Below are 22,306 nucleotides of genomic sequence, written 5' to 3'. Positions count from 1 at the left end.
TTCTTGTTTAATTTGATCTATGATCTGTGTTACAATAAAACGCAATAATCAAAAATACCAGTTAAAGTAATTGTTCTATGTATAAAACGCAATAAAAATATATTGTTGTTATCATAAAACGTAATTAAACATAACAAACTGATATTTATGAAGGATATCTCAAAACGTAGTAACAAAAAGAGATGAAATCCATACATCATAAAACGCAATGACAATTTTTTTTTATTTATTGATATCTAATTTTGACAGAATTTGTATACATAATTACATTCCATTGCTAGAACCTATAGCATTAGAAGAAACCTTATCTTTACATGTGCGACTGTTATGTCCCTTTCCACCACATACACGGCACGATTTCTGGATCTTTGATGATTTCTGAATTGCAATCTCACGACTAGACTTGATCCTTTTTTGAACACCGCATCCTTTGGTCCTCATTTTTATGGGGACACGAATCATAGAATCTGATTTTTCTAAGTTCCCTCCAATATCAGCAAATCTTTCTTTGCGACTAGGAGGCGGCGCAGCAACCATAACCTCATCCGCTTTATCAATATAACTTTTAATATGATCCCTGTAACGACACAGTTCATCTAAATCGCCAACCAGCCTATTAACCACATACTCATTTGCAACAACAATTTCTCTATAAACTTTATCAATTGCACTATTCCTACCAATTTCATCAAACCGAATATTGGAATGATTTGATCCAACTGAAACAACATCTCTCATCCATCTTCTATGAACATATCTTCTAGGAAACTCACTTATATCTTCATACCGTAATACGTAAAATATATGGCGGCACAATATACCAAATTGTTCAAACCGTTTGCAAGAACAACTTATACTTAAACCATCTTCTTGTTTGCTGTATTGCACCTGTAAAAAAGATTAAAAAGTTATATAAAATTACTGAAATGTAATATAAAACGCAATGAATAATAAATATAATACAGATACAACCATATGATAATATAATGATAAAACGCAATAAAAGATGATAAATAAAACACAATAGATATTTAAACAATATAAATTTAAAAAATACCTTGAAAAAAGATGTGTATGGTTGTCTGAAATCCTTTATTTCAAAATATTGAACATCACCCACAGTATCAACAGACTTTGACATACACTTTGTAATGGCAGCATCAATTTCAATCTGAATATCCTTAAAAGTTGTTTGGGTATATATTTCTGATGCTTGTTTCTCCAATACAAAGTCACTCCAGGGTTTACACTGAATATACCTTGTATCATGATCATTCCTCCTATGCTCATGCCTTTGAATATCCATTGCAGTCTCAAAATGAGTGAAAAATTCAACAAGTGTACATCTTGGATTGCAAATCTGACCAAAGAAGTAATTCTCGCTTTCACATCTTGACGTAGTACGCATAAGTCCAGCCAAATCCTCTCCTTGGTAATAAGCAGGAATCCAATCAAATCGAAGATTGTACATATCTTTTAACCACTCATGATTTTCCAATCCAAAAGTAGACATTATTGAATGCCACTCACTTTCAAAATCTTCTGGAATAATAGTATCATTCCAAACAACATGAGTCATTCTTGTATTAAAATCAGTGTTTGCTGACAAAACAGGACCAACCTGAATAAAAAGTTATAAAATTATTAAACATAAAATGCAATAATTTAAAAACCAATATATTGAAAATGATAAACAGAATGCATTGATGGTAAAACACAATTGTTTTGTAATTCTATTGATAAAAATGTTAGGGGATCTTATTGTATAATACATAAAACGCAATAATAAACACAATATATAATTGCAGTTTGTTATATCATAAAACGCAGTAAATACCTTTGTCTTCAATTTCTCCCATATATGCCACATACATAACCTATGCCTACTTCTTGAAAGTACATCCTTAATAGCTCTCTTCATTGCAGCATCTTGATCAGTAACAACAACTTTAGGCTCACTTCCAAAAGCATTAACAAAGCACCTTAAAAGCCATCTATAAGAATCTGTAGTCTCCGAACCAAGTAATGCACCACCAAATGTGACATTCCTAAAATGATTATCAATACCAGTAAATGGTACAAAAACCAAATCATACCTGAATAAAAACAAATTAAAAAAGCATTAAAAAAATTAGAACAGGATATATAACGCAATAAATCAAAAAAACTTACTTGTTTGATTTATAAGTAGCATCAAAACCAAATATGTCACCAAACACTGTATAATTTTTTTTTATTGCTCATCAGCCCAGAAAAGCCCTTTCAATCTTCTATCTTCACCAATAACATAATCACATGTGAAACCAGGACAACATTCTTTCTTCCTAATAAGACGCCTAACTACCATTTCAGCATCATACTCTCCGATGTAAATATTCAAATCCCTTCTATAATTCTTACAATCAACTTTACTAGCACCAACTTCACCAAAACCACCATACATTGTTTTCATAATATTGAATGCTTTAACAGGGCCAATATTGATTGCAGACAATCCAGATATAAAACTTTCTTTCACATAATCGATACTTCTGGCAGCCGGCAAGAAATGAATATCTTCATCTTCAACAAAGATATGATTATGTTCTTCTTCAAAGTAGTAGATTTTAAACATATTATTGTTCTCTAATATAAGTTTCACATGAGCATTGCATCCAACTCTTTTTGAACCTCTATTACGTGTAACAATCTTTTTACTATTCTCAACTGAACCAGAATCTATTTCTTTGCTAACATGAAATCCTTCTCTTGAACAGACAATATACCTTATTGTCACTAAACCACCAACATTTTTCCAAGAAGTATTTTTTCTTGCAGAAAAACCCGCAGCAAGTGCATATCTCTGATAAAATGCAAAAGCCTCATCAAATGACTTAAAAAACATTCCAACAACAGGTGTAATAGATCCACTGACTTTAGGTTTGAAAAACTTTCTTCCACTCTTTGTGCATAGACGTTCCTCCCACTTGGAAATGTTATCTGAAACAATTAAAAAAACTATAAAACACAATACCTCTTAGAGAATAATGTTTTTAGTAATAAACCAAAAAATATATTAATAAAAATTTTAAAAATACAAACCTTTAAAGTTTATAAAAGCATAAAAAGCATAAAAAAGCAATACGTTCAGTAAAACGCATCATGTGATCTGAAACACTTAACAAAAAATCATAAAAAGCAATACAACATATATAGTAATGTGTTTACTGTTAAATCTCAAAATATGTTAATAATAATTTAGAAATACAGACATTTAAGGTTTGTATATCAACTATTATGGATAAAAGCATAAAACGCAATACATTCAGTAAAACGCATCTAATGATGAACAAACAAAAATTGTACAACAATAATAGTTATAGCTTTATTACATAAATCTTAAACTAAAAGTTTGTATGAATATAATTTAAGTAATAACATAAAACGTAACTATTCACTAAAACGCAATAAATGATGAAGAAGCAAAACAAACAAATTATGTTAAATTATACAACAATAACAATTAAACTTATGAAAAAACAAATATTAATTACAGAAACATGAATTATAAAACGTAAAACAATGAAATTTGGACAAAATAACAAAAAATTTACTCAAATTGAAGCTAAAAATACCAGCAGAGTCTGACGAAGACATTGAAGTTATCGAATTGACAAAAGAAAGAAGATTGATGTTTGAAAAGAGGTGAATTTGCGATCGATGGCGATTTAGGGTTATTGAATCTTCAATTCTGTTATGAGAGTGATGAACTAAGAAAAGAAGTAACAGAATCTATAAATTAGAACGAAGATATGATGATGTAAAAAGACGAAAAAGCCCACGCGTGCAAAATTTAAAAAAAGATGATGAACGCCTGAGATTGCTTCCTATCCTTTCTAGCGAAAATTAACTTCCTATTTGATCTTTTCCCAAGAGTTTAATTAATAACCTGAGTTACAGGTCTGAATAAATAAGTAAATATACTCATTTTAATGGGTTATAACAGTAGGGTATCATATATATATATGTGAAATTTATTTATTTTAACCATACTATGCACCGAAGGGGCATTTTGGTAATTTCACATAAGCCTAAAAGCTCAAAACTGGAAATCTGAGTTTAAAACCTTTGTTTACTGTTATAATATAAAAATTTACTGAATATATCAGTAGGTATCAAACTTTATATATATAAACTAGTTTTGATACATACTATGTCGTTAAAACGCTTAAAAAGGCGATTTAGAGCCATTTTCGGGTTTGTATAAAAATCTGATATTCTTAATATTCCAGAAGGCTCAAAATAATTTATTTAACATAATAAATCAGTAGAAAAAGGTTTGAGGTCAAAAGGATCTATAAAACTTATTTTATAGCCCAAAAGGGCAAAACCGGCAATAACCGAATTAAGCTTAGAACTCTAAGTTATGCTCAGCCTAAAAATAAATAAAAATCTCCAAAAATCCCAAAATATTATTTCATATCAGTAGGTAAAAAGTTTTATATTAAAATTTGGGTTTAGATAGGCTATATGCTAATTACGCCATTTAATTACTAAGAAGGCTTCTAATTACGCTAATGAGCATAACTCTAAATCTAGACCTCAAACTGATATCAAATTTTGGGTACAAGTTTATAAATCCGTAGCAAATGTTCCTACTCTTTTACTTTTTCAAAAGTCACATTTTAAGGTGACAAGGGCATAACAGTCAACAATTAGGCAATTAGCGGAAACATGCATATGATTCGGATATCTAATGAACCAAGTTGTGTTGGTGCACGTATGTCTAAAGCATGCGTCTTAGTCTTAGTTGATCAATGTATAGGGTCTAGTTTGGTTAATTATGTATTGTATAGGGGTTGAAAGTGTAAATGTTTGGTTTTCATGTTGAGGTTCCGCTTTTATGGACATGTGTAATATGAGCGAAACCCCAAGCTTAAGGTTTCGCTCATATGGTGCACGTATGTCTAAAGCCTGTGTCTTAGTCTTAGTTGATCAATGTATAGGGTCTAGTTTGGTTAATTATGTATTGTATAGGGGTTGAAAGTGTAAATGTTTGGTTTTCATGTTGAGGTTCCGCTTTTATGGACATGTGTAATATGAGCTGAACCCCAAGCTTAAGGTTTCGCTCATATGGTGCACGTATGTCTAAAGCCTGTGTCTTAGTCTTAGTTGATCAATGTATAGGGTCTAGTTTGGTTAATTATGTATTGTATAGGGGTTGAAAGTGTAAATGTTTGGTTTTAATGTTGAGGTTCCGCTTTTATGGACATGTGTCATATGAGCGAAACCCCAAGCTTAAGGTTTCGCTCATATGGACATGTTCACATAAGCGAAACCATCTCCCCTATAAATACCCAAGTTGTTTTCTCATTTTGTACGTTCATGTCCAGTGTGTGGCCGACCTGCTGCCCGTGTATTTTGTGAAGATTGAATGAGAAAACTGTTTTAAAGTGAATAATTTCTGTTTCTACACCATTTCTGCTTTGAATCATGCCGATTTTGTATTTCCGCTGCATTTTCGGTAGTTGCTAGCTCGAATTGACTCAATAGACTGTCAAATACGGTCCTACAATTGGTATCAGAGCCAGTTGTGTGCTAGTTGACCCGAATCAAAGCCTTTTTCAAGCACATTTTGAGTTTCTGGACTTTCCGACGGACAAAATGGACTGAAATTTGAGTATATAGTGTGAAATTGTCTAATAACAAACCCTTGAGAGTTTCAGACCTAAAATCAGCTTAAAAGTGACCTAAAATGGCTCGTGAATAGGTTTCGCTTATTTGGTATTTGAGAGGTTCCGCTCATACAGCATAAGCGAAACCAGAGGTTTCGCTCGTGTAGTTTCGCTCATAAGGTCATTTGAGAGGTTTCGCTCGTAGGTTTCGCTCCAAGTGTCAGTTTTGAGGTTTCGCTCGAGTGGTTTCGCTTATTAGTCATTTTAGTGGTTCCGCTCTTAAGGTCATTAAGTGGTTTCGCTTATTAGGTCATTACCTGGTTTCGCTTTTGTGAACAATTAAGTGGTTTCGCTCATAACAACACATAAAATCTGATTTCGCTTATACGACCTGTTTTAGTGTAAAAATCATGTTTTGAGTGTTTAGTCCATTTCGTACGTGATCGAGTGTTGGAAACTCAGTCTATGTTAAAAGTTTTTTGATAAAATCAACCTGTTAATCAAAAAGTTACACATTTTTGGAAATTTGTCACTAAAATGGAACATCAAGATTTTTATAACTTGTTTGCGGGGAGCGGTATGGCTACGCAAAGTCCGGCGAGTATAGTGCAGAACGTTAACATGGAAAACGAGTTGGGGATTATGCAAAAGCCACCGAAGCTCATGAGTTTGGATGAATATGCGGGTTGGTCCGGCCGTTTCAAAAACTGGGTGCAAGCCAATCACTTCGAGTGTTGGATGAAAATAGAGGCGAAGTATGTACCACCAGTTAACGGTATGGGATTGGAAAAGGGCATCGGGAGTTTGACAGAATCTGAACAGATTGAGTTCAAGGCTGAAAAGAAGATGGTGAGCATTCTGCAACAGGCCATCAAAGAAGATATTCTCGTTTTACTACAACATGAAGATAATTCTCAGTCGATGTGGCAAGCGTTGAAGCTGAAATTCCAAGGCAGTGTTTCAATGATTAAGAGCAAGAAGGCCTTAATCAAGAAGGAATTTGATATTTTTACTGGGATCAAAGGCGAGACAACAAAGCAGTTAATCGAACGATATTGTCATCTTGTAGTTGAAATGAAGCGTTTGGAAATTACAAAGACGAATGAAGAGTGGATTGATAAGCTGTGTGATGCTCTTCCGTATGATGAGTGGGGCACGTATCTAATGATGCTGAAGAACAATTCTGATTTTGTGAATCTCAACCTCATCTCATTCATCGAGAAGATTGAGGCCCACGAGCTGGAATTGCTGAAAATCAAGAAAATGAACTCAGCGAGTGTGCAGCAGGATGTATCGTTGTATTTCAAAGGCAACCCTATAGTTTCAACCAATCAAAGTCCAAAAATACATACAGGGTTCAGTGCTGATAACACTTCAAGTGTTTCTTCAAACACTCCGCAATCCGGCAATTCTTCATCATTCGCGAACTTTGAACCAAATGTCAAAGCTCAGGAACAGCCTTCACCTCAAAGCTCAACAGGATCAAATCATCAGGCGTATGTTTCTGGGGTTCAGTGCAACATTGCGGTAAACATAAAGAATGGAAATGAGATAACTGAAACAGCCACAAAACAGCACATAGCAATGCTTGCTTCCATTCTTGAGGCTTATGAGGGCTTAGTCGCAGGGAGGATCGGTAATCCTGACATGACGAAGGGGGATTACGACCAAATCGATCCCGAAGAGCTTGAATTAATTGACATCAAGTGGTGTATGGCGAGTTTGGTGCGTAGGGCTCAACGTTTCATGGAAATTACAGGCCGGAACAATCTATCAAGCCCCGATCAAAAGTTAGGGTTTGATAAGTCGAAAGTTACATGCTTTAAATGTAAAGAACGCGGTCACTTCAAACGAGAATGTCCCAATCGTGAGGTAAACAATCATCAAAACTCGTTCACCAACGACTACTACAGGCAAACGATCTATCACCGACCAAATCAACAGCCAACTGTTCAGAGGCCACAGATTGAGAATAAACCAGAAAAAGCACTGATCGTGAATCAAGACGACGAGAAGGTTGCTGCAGGTTTCATCTGGGATAAGTATATTCCCGGTAGCGATGGTCAGGCCATGATGGCTGAAGTTGTTGAAATTTCTGAGATTGTGTCTGAACCAGAAACAGGTACTGAAGATGTTTCTGAGGTTGTTGAAGAGGTTTTTGCTGATAATGCGGTCGATATGGAAGAAATAACTGCTGGAGTATATTATTATCAGTCTGAGCAGGAAGTTTTGGGAAGCTTAATGAAATCTGTATTGCCTCCTAACATTTCTGAATCTTTTGCAGGTTACTTTGAAGAACCAAGGACCGGATCCTGCCCAAGGTTTGAAGAAAAGAAAGAAGTCATTGAAGAGTTGATAGATGTGTCAAAAGAGATGACTGGAGAAGCTTTGAAAGACATAGCGGACAAAGCACTGATGGGAAAACTCAAAGAGGTAGACTCAAAATCCGAGGAGTCAAAGTCTGTTAGTTATGTGTCTGTCAAACGATAGGAATCTGGAGTTCAGGAGATCAAATCAGTCAAACTATCTGAGTCTGAGTCAAACAATGTCGGTAAAACTGATTGTGTAGAGCAGATTGTTGAAAAGGTTGTTTCAATCCCTGAAACACCATGCTGATATGATTAAGTTTGACCTTGGCCAAGTTAAAGAGGCGTACGATACTCTCGCCAGGTAAATCAAGATGATTCAAAAGGAAAGTGTTGAGAACGATAAAGCTACAAAATTGGCTAAAGCAACACTTTCAGATAAACAAACTGAAGTTAATTTTCATTTAGACACAATCGCATCACTTAAGAAAGAACTCGAATTGGTTAAAATTGAAAACGATCGGATTGATAAAAAGTTAATGAGTTATGTGGCTTCATCGTACGTTCTTGATCAGATTGTCCCTCAACAGCCACATATGGCACCCGTCTTTAAGGGTGTTCCACCCCCAATGTGGAATCATTACACACAGAAATATCCAGATGGGGTGGAAGCGGCTCTGAGTCTCAAATTGAGATCGATAGAAGATGATTTGCCTGAGACCATAGATGTCACATTTTCCCCATCCGATACCGACAACGAATCTCAGGTTATCAAAAATGTTGTCGATTAGGTGTTGGATGAGGAGAGTGAGAAGTCTGAAAAGACTCATTCTGAGAAGGTTGTCAGTGATTCTGAAGATGAAGGGAATTTCTTAGATCGATATGTACCGAAATCGGAAAAGAGTGCGAATGAAGATCCGATCATGGTGGTCTACACTATGATTGGAACAGACACACTTTATTCAGACTTCGAGTACCCACTTCAGAATGTGAAGATCGAAAATGTCGAAAAAGTGTTTAAACTGGTTGAAATGAACATTAACGAAGTTAATAGCAGTGAATTCTTTTCGAAACCCAAAAAGTCGTTTGTTACTTCACGTACCACAAGTTCGGAAAAGAAAGAAGGGGTTGGTAAAGGTCAAAACAAGAAAACCAACTTTAAAAACAAAGGAATCGAGTTTGAAAAGAAAACAGCTAAGCAGGTGTTTAAGCCGAAAGAGAAGATAAATGATGTGTTTGTCGCTGGTCCAAGTGTTGATGATGAGAAAGATTATATTTTCAGTCAAAAAGCTGTGGACGATTTCAATGCAGCAAAGAAGTTGAAAGAAGAGTCAGTCAAATCTACTTTTGTCGAATATGACAAAAGGGTGTGTTACCGTTGCAATGAGATCGGACACATGGCGAAACAGTGTCAGAAAGTCATTGAGAAACCTGTTGTTGTAAAACCGGTTCAAAAAACAAACTGTTTCATAACCAAGTGTTCAAAAACAAGCTCTTTCTAAACCAATGGTTCAAAAGTCAAACATTCAAAAACCTCGACCTAAATCTCCGATTGACACAAAGGGCAAAAAGCCGATGGTTTTTCCGATCCGTATTTTGAAAAGAGGGGAATCTTTGAAGTCGGAGGATAAGCCGAAATCGACTTTCGAGATTGGCGAATCCTCTAAGACTCGAAAGACTTCAAAAATTTACTCTAAGACAAAAATTTTTGAAAATCAATCTTGGGTCGCGAAATCGAAACCGTCGGTTGAGGTTAAAAAGATGGAGAATGCTTTGAAAATTGATTCAAACATTTTTAAAGATGATGTGGTTGATTTTGAAAATGAAGTTGATAAGTTTCTTGCTGAATTTCCACCGTAAATGACAAAGTTAAAACAATTGTGAAAGAAGAGGTTCCAAATGTCACTTTTGATTTTCCAAAAACAAATGAGAAGTGTGACGTTGTGTTCGGAAGTGTGTCGGAAGTTAAGAAATCATGGGCTTCATTGTTTGAATAAATTTTGATGTGATGGTTGCAGGGGCTGCCCAAGTCAATTCTATCAAAATGGATTATGGATAGTGGCGCTTCAAGGCATATGACTGGGATGCTTGCTCTGCTCTATGATGTCAAATCCATAAACGGAAGCTATGTTGGATTTGCTGGGAATCAAGGTGGAAGGATCGTTGGTCAAGGAACGCTGTCAAATGGCGTAATTTCGTTCGACAAAGTGAACTACATAGTAGAGTTAACAAACAATTTACTCAGTATCTCGCAAATCTGTGATAAGGCGTTTAGTGTACACTTTACTAAAACTGAATGTGTTGTGTTGAAACCAGGGTTTAAAATCCCTGATGAGATGGTGCAGTTGCGCGCCGCGCGGGAGAATGATCTTTATATTTTGGATATGAGCGTCGCAACGCCAATATCTCATCAGAAACAGTGTTTTGTGTCTAAAACTAAAGCGACAGAAAAAGATTCGATAATGTGGCATCGAAATATGGGCAACATTCATGTTCGCAAAATGAACTTTTTGGTACACAATGATTAAGTTGATGGTGTAAATCTGAAGAATTTTCACTTAAATGATGATTGTATAGCGTGCAAGAAGGGAAAGCAGACTCGGAAGTCACACCCATTGAAGATGATGAATACAATTAGGTTACCTCTTGAGAGATTGCACATGGATCTCTTTGGACCTGTCAACATAAAGAGCATCAGCGGAGACTTATATTGCCTGGTGGTGACTGATGACTTTACGAGATTTTCTTGGGTAGTGTGCTTAGAACGAAAAGATCAAACTTTCGAGTCATTGATGGTGCTTTTCAAGAAGATGGGAAAACGGAACGGAATGGAATTCAAGAATAACAAGATGTACGAGTTCTGCAACGAGAAGGGAATTCTTCATGAATTCAGTACGCCGTACACACCACAGCAAAACGGCGTAGCTGAATGAAAGAATCGGTCCCTGATTGAGACAGCCCGTACAATGTTAGCCGATTCCAAGCTACCAATCTTTTTCTTGAGTGAAGCAGTATCAGCAGCCTGTTACACATTGAATAGAGTTCTCACTGTCAAGAAGTATAAAAAGACTTGCTTTGAGCTGCTGCACCGTTATAAGCCAAATCTTGAGTTTTTGGAGCCGTTTGGGTCTCCTTGTACGTTTATAGATGAAAATGGTAAATTTGGCGCTAAATCTAATGAGGGTTTCTTTGTAGGTTATGCAAGCCCGCTACAGAGGGTGTTCATACCATGCCTGGGGAAGGTGATTCAAGTCCAACATGTGGATTGTCAGAAGCACACTCCATCGCCACAACTTCCCGGACAAAGATTCTTGTTCGATTATGACAAGCTCTGGGAGTCGTTTCATCTGCCAGTCGAGCGGAGTGATGTGGAACCATGGTTGTAAAACAAGGTTTCCAAGGCCGAGTACTCCCCGAGTAGTCGCTACAAGGTAGGCTGCCGAGGCGACTTTCTTCGACTCTGCCTAATTACTCGGAGTCGGTCAAACGCGGTCAAACTCGGCCAGAATTGGATCTAGTAGGTCAACTCGGGCCTAGTTTGACTTAAATAATAATAAAACATAATTTCTATGCCTATTATATTAAAGAATGAATATCATTTTCACGTATTTTGTTATAAATATTAGTACATTTATGTTATTTGACATATATTTAATCTCCAAAAAGTAATTTCTTTGTAATTTTACATGTCCGAGTACTCCCCGAGTACTCTCCGCCTAGACCGAGTACTCTCAACTCCCAGTCTACCGACTAGGGAGCGCCTAGCGACTTTTGCAACCATGTGTGGAACTAGCACTTTTGTACCAGTATCAGCATAATATGCCACAGGAACAAGTGCCTATACCGCCAAGAGTTCCTCAACCCGCCGTGGGTACTCACGACAATGAAGCAGGACCACCAGAGGAACCAGCTCCATCTTTTGACGAATCTGACGACTCAGAAGCGGAACCCGCTCCGACTTTTGACGAGGATCCAACGGAAACTGAGGATTAAACCGTTGATCTTGACATATCGAGCTTGGAATCAGAAGTGAATGTGCCTGACAATGTTATGCCACGGACGTTGTCTTACCATCCTTCAGAACAAATTATTGGTGACCAACAAAGTGGTGTCAAAACCCGACATCAAATACACCGAGCTCTTACATGTTTCTATTCATCTATTACTGATATGCAGAAAGAAGTCTCATTAAAATGTTTCATTTCGCAGATAGAACCCAGAACTTACAAAGAGGCATTGACCGAGGATAGCTGGGTGAATGCAATGCAGGAGGAGCTGCAACAGTTCGAAAAGCTGGGCATCCGGAGACTTGTCGATCTGCCTAAGAATCAAAAGCTAATCAAGACGAAATGGGTTTTTAAGTGCAAACGTGATGATAGAGGTGTCGTGGTGAGAAACAAAGCGCGACTTGTGGTTCAAGGCTTCAGTCAACAGGAAGGAATAGATTACGATGAAGTCTACGCACCGGTTGCCAGACTTGAGGCAATTCGGATTTTTCTAGCCTTTGCGTCATGGAAAGATTTTAAAGTATATCAACTTGACGTCAAATCTGCCTTCCTTTATGGACAAATCAGAGAAGAAGTGTATGTGGGGCAACCACCGGGGTTCACAGACCCACTGCACAGAAACAAGGTGTATCTACTGGACAAAGCGCTGTACGGACTTCACCAGGCCCCGAGAGCCTGGTACGAGACGCTTTCGACATACTTGCTGGACAACGGGTTCACAAGAGGCACAGTAGACAACACTTTGTTCACCAAGGAAGAAGCAGGCCACTTGTTGATCGTGCAGATATATGTTGACGATATCATTTTTGGATCCACCAACGACGACCTGTGCAAAGAATTTGAAAAGGTGATGAAGAAAAAGTTTGAGATGAGCTCAATGGGGGAGATGAAGTTCTTCCTCGAGCTGCAGGTGGAACAAATGCCCGACGGAATCTTCATTCACCAAACGAAATACGTGAAGGACGTGCTTGACAAGTTCGACATGACAGATTGCAGTCCTGCATCCACCCCCCTCGCGCAGAATCATGGAATTTGTCCAGACGAGCATGGAGTGAAGATGGACGAGACATTGTACCGATCTATCATTGGTTCTCTGATGTATCTCACGGCTTCCCGTCCAGACATCATGTATCCGACGTGTCTCTGCGCCAGATATCAGTCAAATCCAAAGCAGTCACACCTGACCATAGTGAAACGTATCTTACGGTATTTGAAAGGCTGCCCAAGCATCGGCTTGTGGTATCCTCGATAGGGTGACTTTACTTTATCTGGTTTGTTGATTCTGACTTTGGGAGCTGCAAGCAAAACGCAAAGTCCACCACTGTTGGGTGTCAGTTCTTCGAAACTCGACTCGTCACCTGGCAGTGTAAGAAACAAACCGCAGTAGCACTCTCTACTTGCGAGGCTGAATACGTTTCAGCCTCCAGCTGTTGCTCGCAGATCCTTTGGATCCAACAGCAGATGCGAGACTTCGGTTTGCAGTTCTTAGATACACCTATCTACGTGGACAATGAAGCAGCTATCAACATAACTAAAAATCCGATTCACTATTCTAAAACTAAACACATTGAAATCCGTCACCACTTTATCCGTGATTGTCACGAGAAAAAGTTAATTCGGATTGAACACTTGCACATCGATGATCAGAAAGCGGATTTCTATACTAAACCATTTGATAAAAAGAGATTTTATTATCTTTTGAAATTAAACGGGATGAAGAATCTGCAATCTGGGAGGGTTATTGAATGTGAAGCCGAGTTGGGCAGCGATCTGACGAGAACCTTTGTCGAGTTGTCAATTTTGTTTGTACAGTTTATTTTCTGCTTTTCGATAAAAACAAAAACACAAAAATATGTTTTAGTTTTAGGGGGAGAAATTCACAGAAAAATACAAAAACATGATAAAATTTCAAAAATCCAAAAACATTAAAAAATTCAAAAAGAGTTGTGTAGAATAGGGGAAATGATAGTACATCAGCTAGATGGACACAGTACGCTAAAGAATTGTAATGTATAAAATGCAATTAAGCAGTCTCGCTAAAGATGTGCCGGTAGGTTTTCACAAAATCAGTAGATCAGTTTGGGATATAGACATAAATTTTACTTGCGTCTACGTGGGGAACACCTCCAGGATATATAGGTAACCCCTGAAATCCTGTTTGAAGGGTCCCGTATTCTGAGATACTAGGTCTTTATGCTCAGTGATATCTGGGGTATTATCCCGGGACTTCTGCTGTATGGAAGTACTGACCTAGTCCCCGGATAATACTTTCTGCAAAAAGCTTTGAAATATAAGCTCGCCCTAAGCATGTTGATGAAACAATAAAATTGATAGTCGCTGCTGTTGAAAATAGAAGATCCTCTAAAGGGGACACACCTTAGAGTCGAAGCCGTCATCTCTCTGCGTATACGGAAGTATCGATCTGAGCTCTCACGGCCCTCGCACCTACCCCTAAACAGATATCAGCTGTGGTATACTCACCTGTAAGACTGAATACTGGGATCTGGATACGGGAGTATATACTGAGGTGGGACACATGTAAGATGTTTAAGTCCTAAAACACTAATTCTGTATCCCGAACAGGTTGAAAGTTTTGTGAGAATTTAAGAGGATCAGTATACCGGCAATCTACGCGAATTGTTTAATGCTTAAAATGAAATAACAACTTAACGGTGCTTGTGTCTAGTTGGCAGCTGATATGATCCCCTAACACACTCACAAAAATATTGTGTGTACAGTTTTCAGTTTTATCCAGTTAAAAAATCCAAAAAGATTTTTGTTTCTCATTTTATTTTCGACAACTGACGTTGGGAATCGGAAGATCAAAGCTTAGTGCAGATCATGTCAGTGTTTGATGAGGGATGGGTAAGCTGGAGATGCAGAACAATGATTGGTACAGTGTTGGACAGTTGAAAAGTGTTTGGAAGTTCAAAATATTCAAAAGTTCATTCATTTGAACTATTTTCAGAATAAAATAACTGCGTACTTCATAATTCGGTCAACCAAGGTCATTAACTTGGACTTGGTGGGCCAAGCAGTTGACCAAGGTCATTGACTTGGACTTGGTCAACTGGGTGTGACGGTGCTTAATCTGAAAAGTGTTAAAAAGTAAAATTTTTGAAAACAACATCATGGTTTCGCTCATGTGTCACCTAAAAGTGGTTTCGCTTTTAAGGTCACTTAAAACAGGTTTCGCTCATAGCTGCATCATGTGGTTTCGCTTTTGTGTCCCATGAGGTTTCGCTCATAATGACTATTGGTCATAAGAGCGAAACCTATCCAACTATATAAGACTGTGGGTTCCGCTCTTTTGTCATTTTCACCCCTTTCGCTCATACGTCTTCTTCTCCGGCGAACTTTTGAGCGATACCCTAAAACCGTTGATTACAGGCGAAGTGCTGCCCAAATTTCATCAGATCTTGTGAATATCATAGTTGTTAATAATGGGCAAGGTTGTTAGATCATTAATTTGTCAGATTTCATACTTTCTTGAACTGTCGGCGATAACTGTTGAACATAAACGTAGAATCAGGGCATTTTTTGTAAAATTGAAACTTGAAATCAACCATATAGTGTCGTTCTAGTATAATGATTGTATATGTGTGTCTGATTGTATCAAATCTGATGTTTGATGAGGTGTGTCGTATAACTGAGTATAACAGACTTAGATCTAGGGCATTTGTTAAGTCAAAAACGAAATCAAAACATACCCCAAGTCTCGGAATCATCAGTTTAACAAGATTACAAGTTCAATTTTGGGAGTTGATAAATTTTTGATTGTGTATTATGATTCCGCTCGTTTGTACATCTTGTGGTTCTGATTATCGGTACATCATGATATTCCGCTTTTGTGTACATCAGAGGTTCCGCTCATAAGAGCATATTGTAGTTTCGCTCATAAGTGTAGACTTGCGCTTTCGCTCATTGTGCTTAGTGTGTTTTCACATGTAAAATTGTGACATTTAAAACTTTTCTAAGTAATTCTGATTCAGTGTATGTGATTGTGATTTGCAAGGTTCTAGTGTTGTGTTTGATCCTCTTCACAACAGTTGTTGTGATTTGGATATTCAGAAATACCCAGAGTTGGCGAATTTCAGTGGTATCTTGGAATTCATGGTTCGTATTCCCATTCAAAAGGCATTAACTGATCAAAGGCCACTATACAAATCTCAAATAGAACATTTCTGGGAAAATTCCAGCTATGATGATCAAAACAAAGTTATATCGTCAATTGTTAAAGTGCATGGAAAGATGGAGAAGATTCTTGTTACCGAAGCTCTTATTCGTGAAATTATTAACTTTCCAGATGAAGCAGATTCGCCAACAAGATTTCCGAAAAGAATGGTGAAAGGCTGCATGTTAAGAATGGGATATCAGGGAGCTTTGAATGCTGGAAATTATTTGAAGTCAAAGTTTACAAAGCCATACAAGTTCCTGATTCACTGTGTATTGATGTCTTTAAGTCACACAAAAGGAGGTTATGATGCGATGCGTGACTATCAAATGAATATGGTTACTGCTTTAGTGCTAAACAAGAAATACAACTTTTCGCATATTGTGTTTCATTACATGGCAGAGAATATTACATCAAAGAGCAAGACCTTGACGTATCCGAGGTTCGTGCAGATGTTGATTAATCACACTTATCCTGAGATTGACAGAAATATAAAGGACGATTTGTTGGTGCAATCACATATGAACGAAGTTACAATCAAACAGCTTGTGAGATATCACCCGAACCACCCAGAACCGAAAGTTAGTGCTGAATTCTTTGGTTTTATTAAAGATGCTAACTACACTGATCCAGATCCAGTTGATCATCAGAACTGGAGAAATGAAGCTGAAATGAAAGAGGCAACGTATGCTGAAGAGTTGAAAGTTCTTGAAGATTTCAAAAACACAAAGAATGAATGGTATGTGAAAGAAACTGGGAGAAGACGCAGAAAGGCCACTCCTATTGTTAAAAAGGATGAGGAATCTTCTTCTCAACCAAAGAAGAAGCAAAAGAAAGCTGCAAAAACGTCTTTGATTGATGAACCTGAAGAAGATGAACAGGTGGTGGTAGCTGCGGAAGATGATCCATTTAATGTTGATGACTTATTTGATACTGATGTCTTAGAGACAGGGCCAACAGTGGTTGCTGATGTTGATAAAGTTGTTAATGTTGAAGCACAGAAAGAGAAAGAAAAGGTTATTGATGATATTGAGGGAGATGATGTAGATAAAGATACTACAAGCTCCTCGAGCTCTTCAGATGATGAAATTGATGAAACTGAATGTTTACGAAGAGTTCAGGAAGAAATAGAACAAGAAAAGTTGTTAAGAAAGAGACAAGAGAAGGACGATGATGTTGCTTACGTTCCTTCACCAGAGCACATCTCGGTTTAACAATCTCTTCAAGGTGACAGAAAGAAAGCTGGAGCACGTAAGAAAGTAGTTTCTCCAAAGATTCGCAAGGTTACTCCAAAGATATTAAAACCGAAGATTGTGCTAAAGAAGAAACAAACCAAGGAAACCAAGAAACCACCTACACCACCACATGAACCAACACCACCACAATCACCAATCCAATCACCACCCCGACAACCTACACCACCACAACAATCATCACCACCAAAACAACCAACACCACCAAGACAACCATCACCACTACATCATTCACCTCCACCACAACAAACCCTTTTCACCTCGCAAGAACTCTTTCATACCCCTCCACTCACTCAAATACAACCGGGTTCTTCTAGCAAAGGTCTTTATACTCCACATGATAATCTTGAAGACATCAGAGACTTTGGTTTTGCGAACAATGAACAAGTGTTGAAGTTGGAGAAAAGGATGGATGAAGTGTTAGTGGAAAACAAGAAATTAGCCGCTGAAAACAAGAAGGTGTCTAATCGGGAGAAGATTGCTGAGCTGGAAGAAGAAAAGGATAGACGTGATGAACAAAACGAGTATTTCAAGTTGAAGAACAAAGAATTTGAAGTAGCTAAAGCGTTAAGAGATCATGAGTTCTATATGCTGAATAAAGTAGTTGAAAGCATGCTCGGAACGTCTGTAGAGCAAAAGTTTAAAGAGCTGCAAGTTGAAGAGCTCAGAGCTGAACGTCAAGCTAAAATAGATGAGCAAATGAAAGACAAAGGCAAAGGAGTTGAAGGAAGTTCTGCAGTGACAGAAAGATCGATTGTTCCTTCAATGGTTGTTGAAAATCCCGAGCCTATTTCTGCTATTTCTGGTCTGTTCGAGGATTATACTCCTATGGATGAGTTGATTGGAGATAGTGATGAAGATGATGAGGAAGAGGATGAGGAGGAAGATGTCAACGATGAGAAAGTATACTCTGCGAGCAGTCATGGTTCAGGTAAAGATGATGATGACGATGATGCTCAGGGTGGTACAGGGTTGAAAGTATCTGAAGCTTCTGCTGAACAGAATGTTGATAATTTGATGAATGATTCTGTGAACGAAGAATCAGGGGGAGCTGATAGACAGGGGGAGTCAGAAGATGCACAAAATGTTCAACAAGCTGAGAAATTAATCTTGAGGTTAGATACTTATCGTGAAGAAGGAGAGCATTTCCATACTTACACGTTGGAAGCAATTAAGGAAATGACTCGAGTGATGGATCCTGATTTTAAATTCGACTTTGAAGAAGAATTGAATGCCTTTGATATCAATCAGCAGCGTGATTATAAGTATAAGTATGTTGAAGATGCTGATTTGTATGATAGAGTTGAAGTCGAAGACTGGACAGATGATGAAAGTGTTAATGAAGATACCTCACAGTTGCCAACGTTAATGGACTTCTTTACTAAGGAGAACCGTGATGAGTTGCGAAGGAAAGTTGCTGAAATTTTGAAAGACAAAAACTTTGATGGAACTCAAAAGGATATGGCAAAAGAAGAACGAAAGAAATGGTTCAAAGTTAGTCACGAGAGGAAGTTCAAACGACCTTTGAAGTATTATCAATGTGATAGAAGCGTATCTCTCGGTGACATTATCAGTTGGGGTTTCTTACCGCAAGTTAATGCGTATGCAATCAGAAGAGAATGCGGTGTTCAGTACTTTGAAAAGTTACATGATATTATGTCACTTCCATGGTGGGATGTGGATGAGTTGTCAAAAGTTAGAACTTTGGGACATAATGTCAGGAAGAATGATATTGCCATGTGGGGATTGATTAAGTTCGAGGCTTTAAGAGATTTCAAGCACTGGAAGCCACACTATCCGAAGAGAGTTACAAGAAGGGATCCAGTGACAGGAGTTGAAGAAACGATTCTGAATGTGAAAAAGCCGAAAACGATGAAGACTATACCAGTTCCTCCAATGGAGCAAGAGTTTTACAAAGGCTTCATGGGCTGGGTTATAGTTGTATTACCACTGAAGCAGTAATTACTTACAGAGCGGGTGGAGAATTGAGAGAGATTCATGTCTATGATCCTATGTGGCTTGTGAATTGCTCAACAAAGGATATCGAATCTCTTTTCATCAATAAAATTCACTATCAGCAAGAGGACAGAGAGCAGGCCATGCAATTTCAGCGAGTTGTAACACTTTCCTTTCAGAAAAGTATCAACCCTGAAAGTAAATGGAAGTCTTCATGGCGGTCGCTCGAGGAAAATATGAAAAGGAAAGCTGCTCGTGAACGTCAAAAGCTTGATGAGAACAGAGGTAAATGGATGCATATTCAAGCTGAAGAAGATAAAGCAAGAAAGAAATAGAACGACATGATAAGGAATGCTCTTAGGAGGAAGCCTAAGCAACACGAAGAAAAGTTCAAGTCGTTGTGAAGACCCGTAGACCAAGACTGAAGACTGCGGCTGTATCCAAGGGGGAGTTTGTTGGTGCACGTATGTCTAAAGCATGCGTCTTAGTCTTAGTTGATCAATGTATAGGGTCTAGTTTTGTTAATTATGTATTGTATAGGGGTTGAAAGTGTAAATGTTTGGTTTTCATGTTGAGGTTCCGCTTTTATGGACATGTGTCATATGAGCAAAACCCCAAGCTTAAGGTTTCGCTCATATGGACATGTTCACATAAGCGAAACCATCTCCCCTATAAATACCCAAGTTGTTTTCTCGTTTTGTACGTTCATGTCCAGTGTGTAGCCGACCTGCTGCCCGTGTATTTTGTGAAGATTGAATGAGAAAACTGTTTTAAAGTGAATCATTTCTGTTTCTACACCATTTCTGCTTTGATTCATGCTGATTTTGTATTTCCGATGCATTTTCGGTAGTTGCTAGCTCGAATTGACTCAATAAACTGTCAAATACGGTCCTACAAGTTGTATAATCACAGAGAGTTATACTAACATATAAATAGGTCCAAAAGAAGCTCTAGGGTAATCCTAAACTTGGCTTAAACGGGTTAGAACTGAAAGTCAAAGCATAAGTCAAACTATGCGACTTCCGGTTCCAAACCGAGCCAAAAATGAAAATTGTCGAGTTGAACATGTTTAGACATGTTCTTATATTAATTACCAAGTTATATTAATGATAAAACAGGTTGCATGGATCCTACATTGCTAATTATGTATTAATTTGAAATAAAGCTTTCTGTTGACTTTTTTATAATTAGCTTTGACCCGACAATTGACATAGTTAGAGTGGGAATCTGAGAATACCCTTTTAAGGGTTTATTACCCACATAATTACCTACTTATAGGTATTTTTAATTCGAGATTTGACTGGATAATTATAGCTTAATCTCGAAGTCAACCCTTAGTTACAACGGTTTGACTTTTAGCTAATTAACTAAGCTAAACTAAATTAAAGAGGATTAAGGACACTTACAAGAGTCCTAAGTATGCTTAGTGATGCTAAGAAGGTTTGTTGCTGATCAGAGGAGCTCCAGAAAGTGTCTTGAATGAAAATGAAATGAGCAAGTGCAAAGTGTTTCAACAAAGCTCCTTATATACAAACTTTGATTGCATGAGATCACTCCAACTAGGTCTATAAATGTTGCAAGATGTTCCCAGGTGTCCCTATGGTGCCAAAAACCAGTTATATGGCCTCTGATTTTCGAAAACCACCAATATAAGGCGGTGGAACTGGCTGAACAGGCAGTTATCCAGTTCTGTTGCCAGCGACAGGCTTACAGACCGTAAGCATCCCTTGCGGACCGTAAGCCTATACGGATACGGTCCGTAACCGACCCTGGTCTGATGCGCCCAGATATGATCCTTGCGGACCGTATGCTTAACCAGATGCGGTCCGTAACCGATCCTTGCAGACCGTAAGCTTAAAGTCATACGGTCCGTAACCGATGACCAGAATCCAAAATTTTGCAAACTTTCAAGTTTTGACCATGCAACATTGTAAACTTCGAATCTCATGCTATCTTTTCAGTTGAGGGTCCCTTTGCTCAGCCTTTGCATGCTTTGCAAGCACTTACATGTTTTGGATCTTTGTGGGAGGTTTGAAATTGTCGGAAAACAACAAGAATTCATAATGGACATGAATTTATTCAAGTTCAATTCTTTCTAATCAAGAATCTAAACTCCGAATGTTATAGTAATATTTTTAAGGATCCAATTTCCATATAAAATGGAATTTTATTTATTTAGGAATAACCGGCTAAATATATATTAGATGTTTATCATAATGATTTAAGGATTTTGGGATTTATAACTTTGGCCGCTCAGAGGTATTTTAATAACATGTCACCCTTTTAAATCCTACCATACATCTTTTATTTGATCCGGGTTCCTGACACGTTTGCCTTACATGACACGTGTCTTTATTTTATTGGGTATGATTTTACGAGGTGTTACATTTCCTTACCCTCAACCCAGTAGTTTGAGTCAGCAAGGATACAATCCTAAAGGGTTGGATTATTGAAAGATAATTAATTAAGTTATTAATGCGTAATGTGGTAGGCCCCTCTTATGAAGGTGACGTTACCCTCGGATAAGTGGTTTGAGTCAGCAGGGATACAATCCCAAGTAGCCGGGTTAATGTATTAATAGTAGTTTACATATGAGGGGTTCAAGCCATTCGCACCCCCACCATCCAATACCAGTGGGTATTGAAGGAGGTCCTAGTAAGCTTGACCCAGGTCCTTGCAGGATCTGTACACTGAACAAGGCAAGAACCTTACCAAACCATTCATTTAACCCCCGACCTGGTAGCCAACATATCTCTATATAGACCGTAGAGATATGAAGGGTGTAAATCTTTTATTTTATATAGACCGTAAAATAACACCAAGACACCACGGACAAATGATAAGGAGGTTTCACCTTCAACATAAGAAACTAGTTATTAAAGTCATTAATACAAAACCAAATAAAAAGTGCAAAAAGATTAAAAAACAAAAGTATTACACTAAATGCTTGTCTTCA

General features: G+C 37.8%; 1 protein-coding gene across 1 annotated transcript; it reads right to left on the bottom strand.

The window, feature by feature from the left end:
* Positions 1-264: 264 nt before the first annotated feature.
* Positions 265-1,921, bottom strand: LOC110888474 (protein FAR1-RELATED SEQUENCE 5-like). The gene is made up of 3 exons (XM_022136000.2): positions 1,838-1,921; positions 1,058-1,621; positions 265-888 (listed from the first exon to the last, which is right to left on the bottom strand). Exons 1-3 carry the CDS (start codon positions 1,919-1,921, stop codon positions 265-267), a joined length of 1,272 nt encoding a protein of 423 aa, XP_021991692.2.
* Positions 1,922-22,306: the final 20,385 nt, after the last annotated feature.

The sequence above is a fragment of the Helianthus annuus genome, chromosome 11 (genome assembly GCF_002127325.2).
Source record: "Helianthus annuus cultivar XRQ/B chromosome 11, HanXRQr2.0-SUNRISE, whole genome shotgun sequence".
Classification (NCBI taxonomy): domain Eukaryota; kingdom Viridiplantae; phylum Streptophyta; class Magnoliopsida; order Asterales; family Asteraceae; genus Helianthus; species Helianthus annuus.
This window is presented reverse-complemented; position numbering and strand designations above follow the sequence as displayed.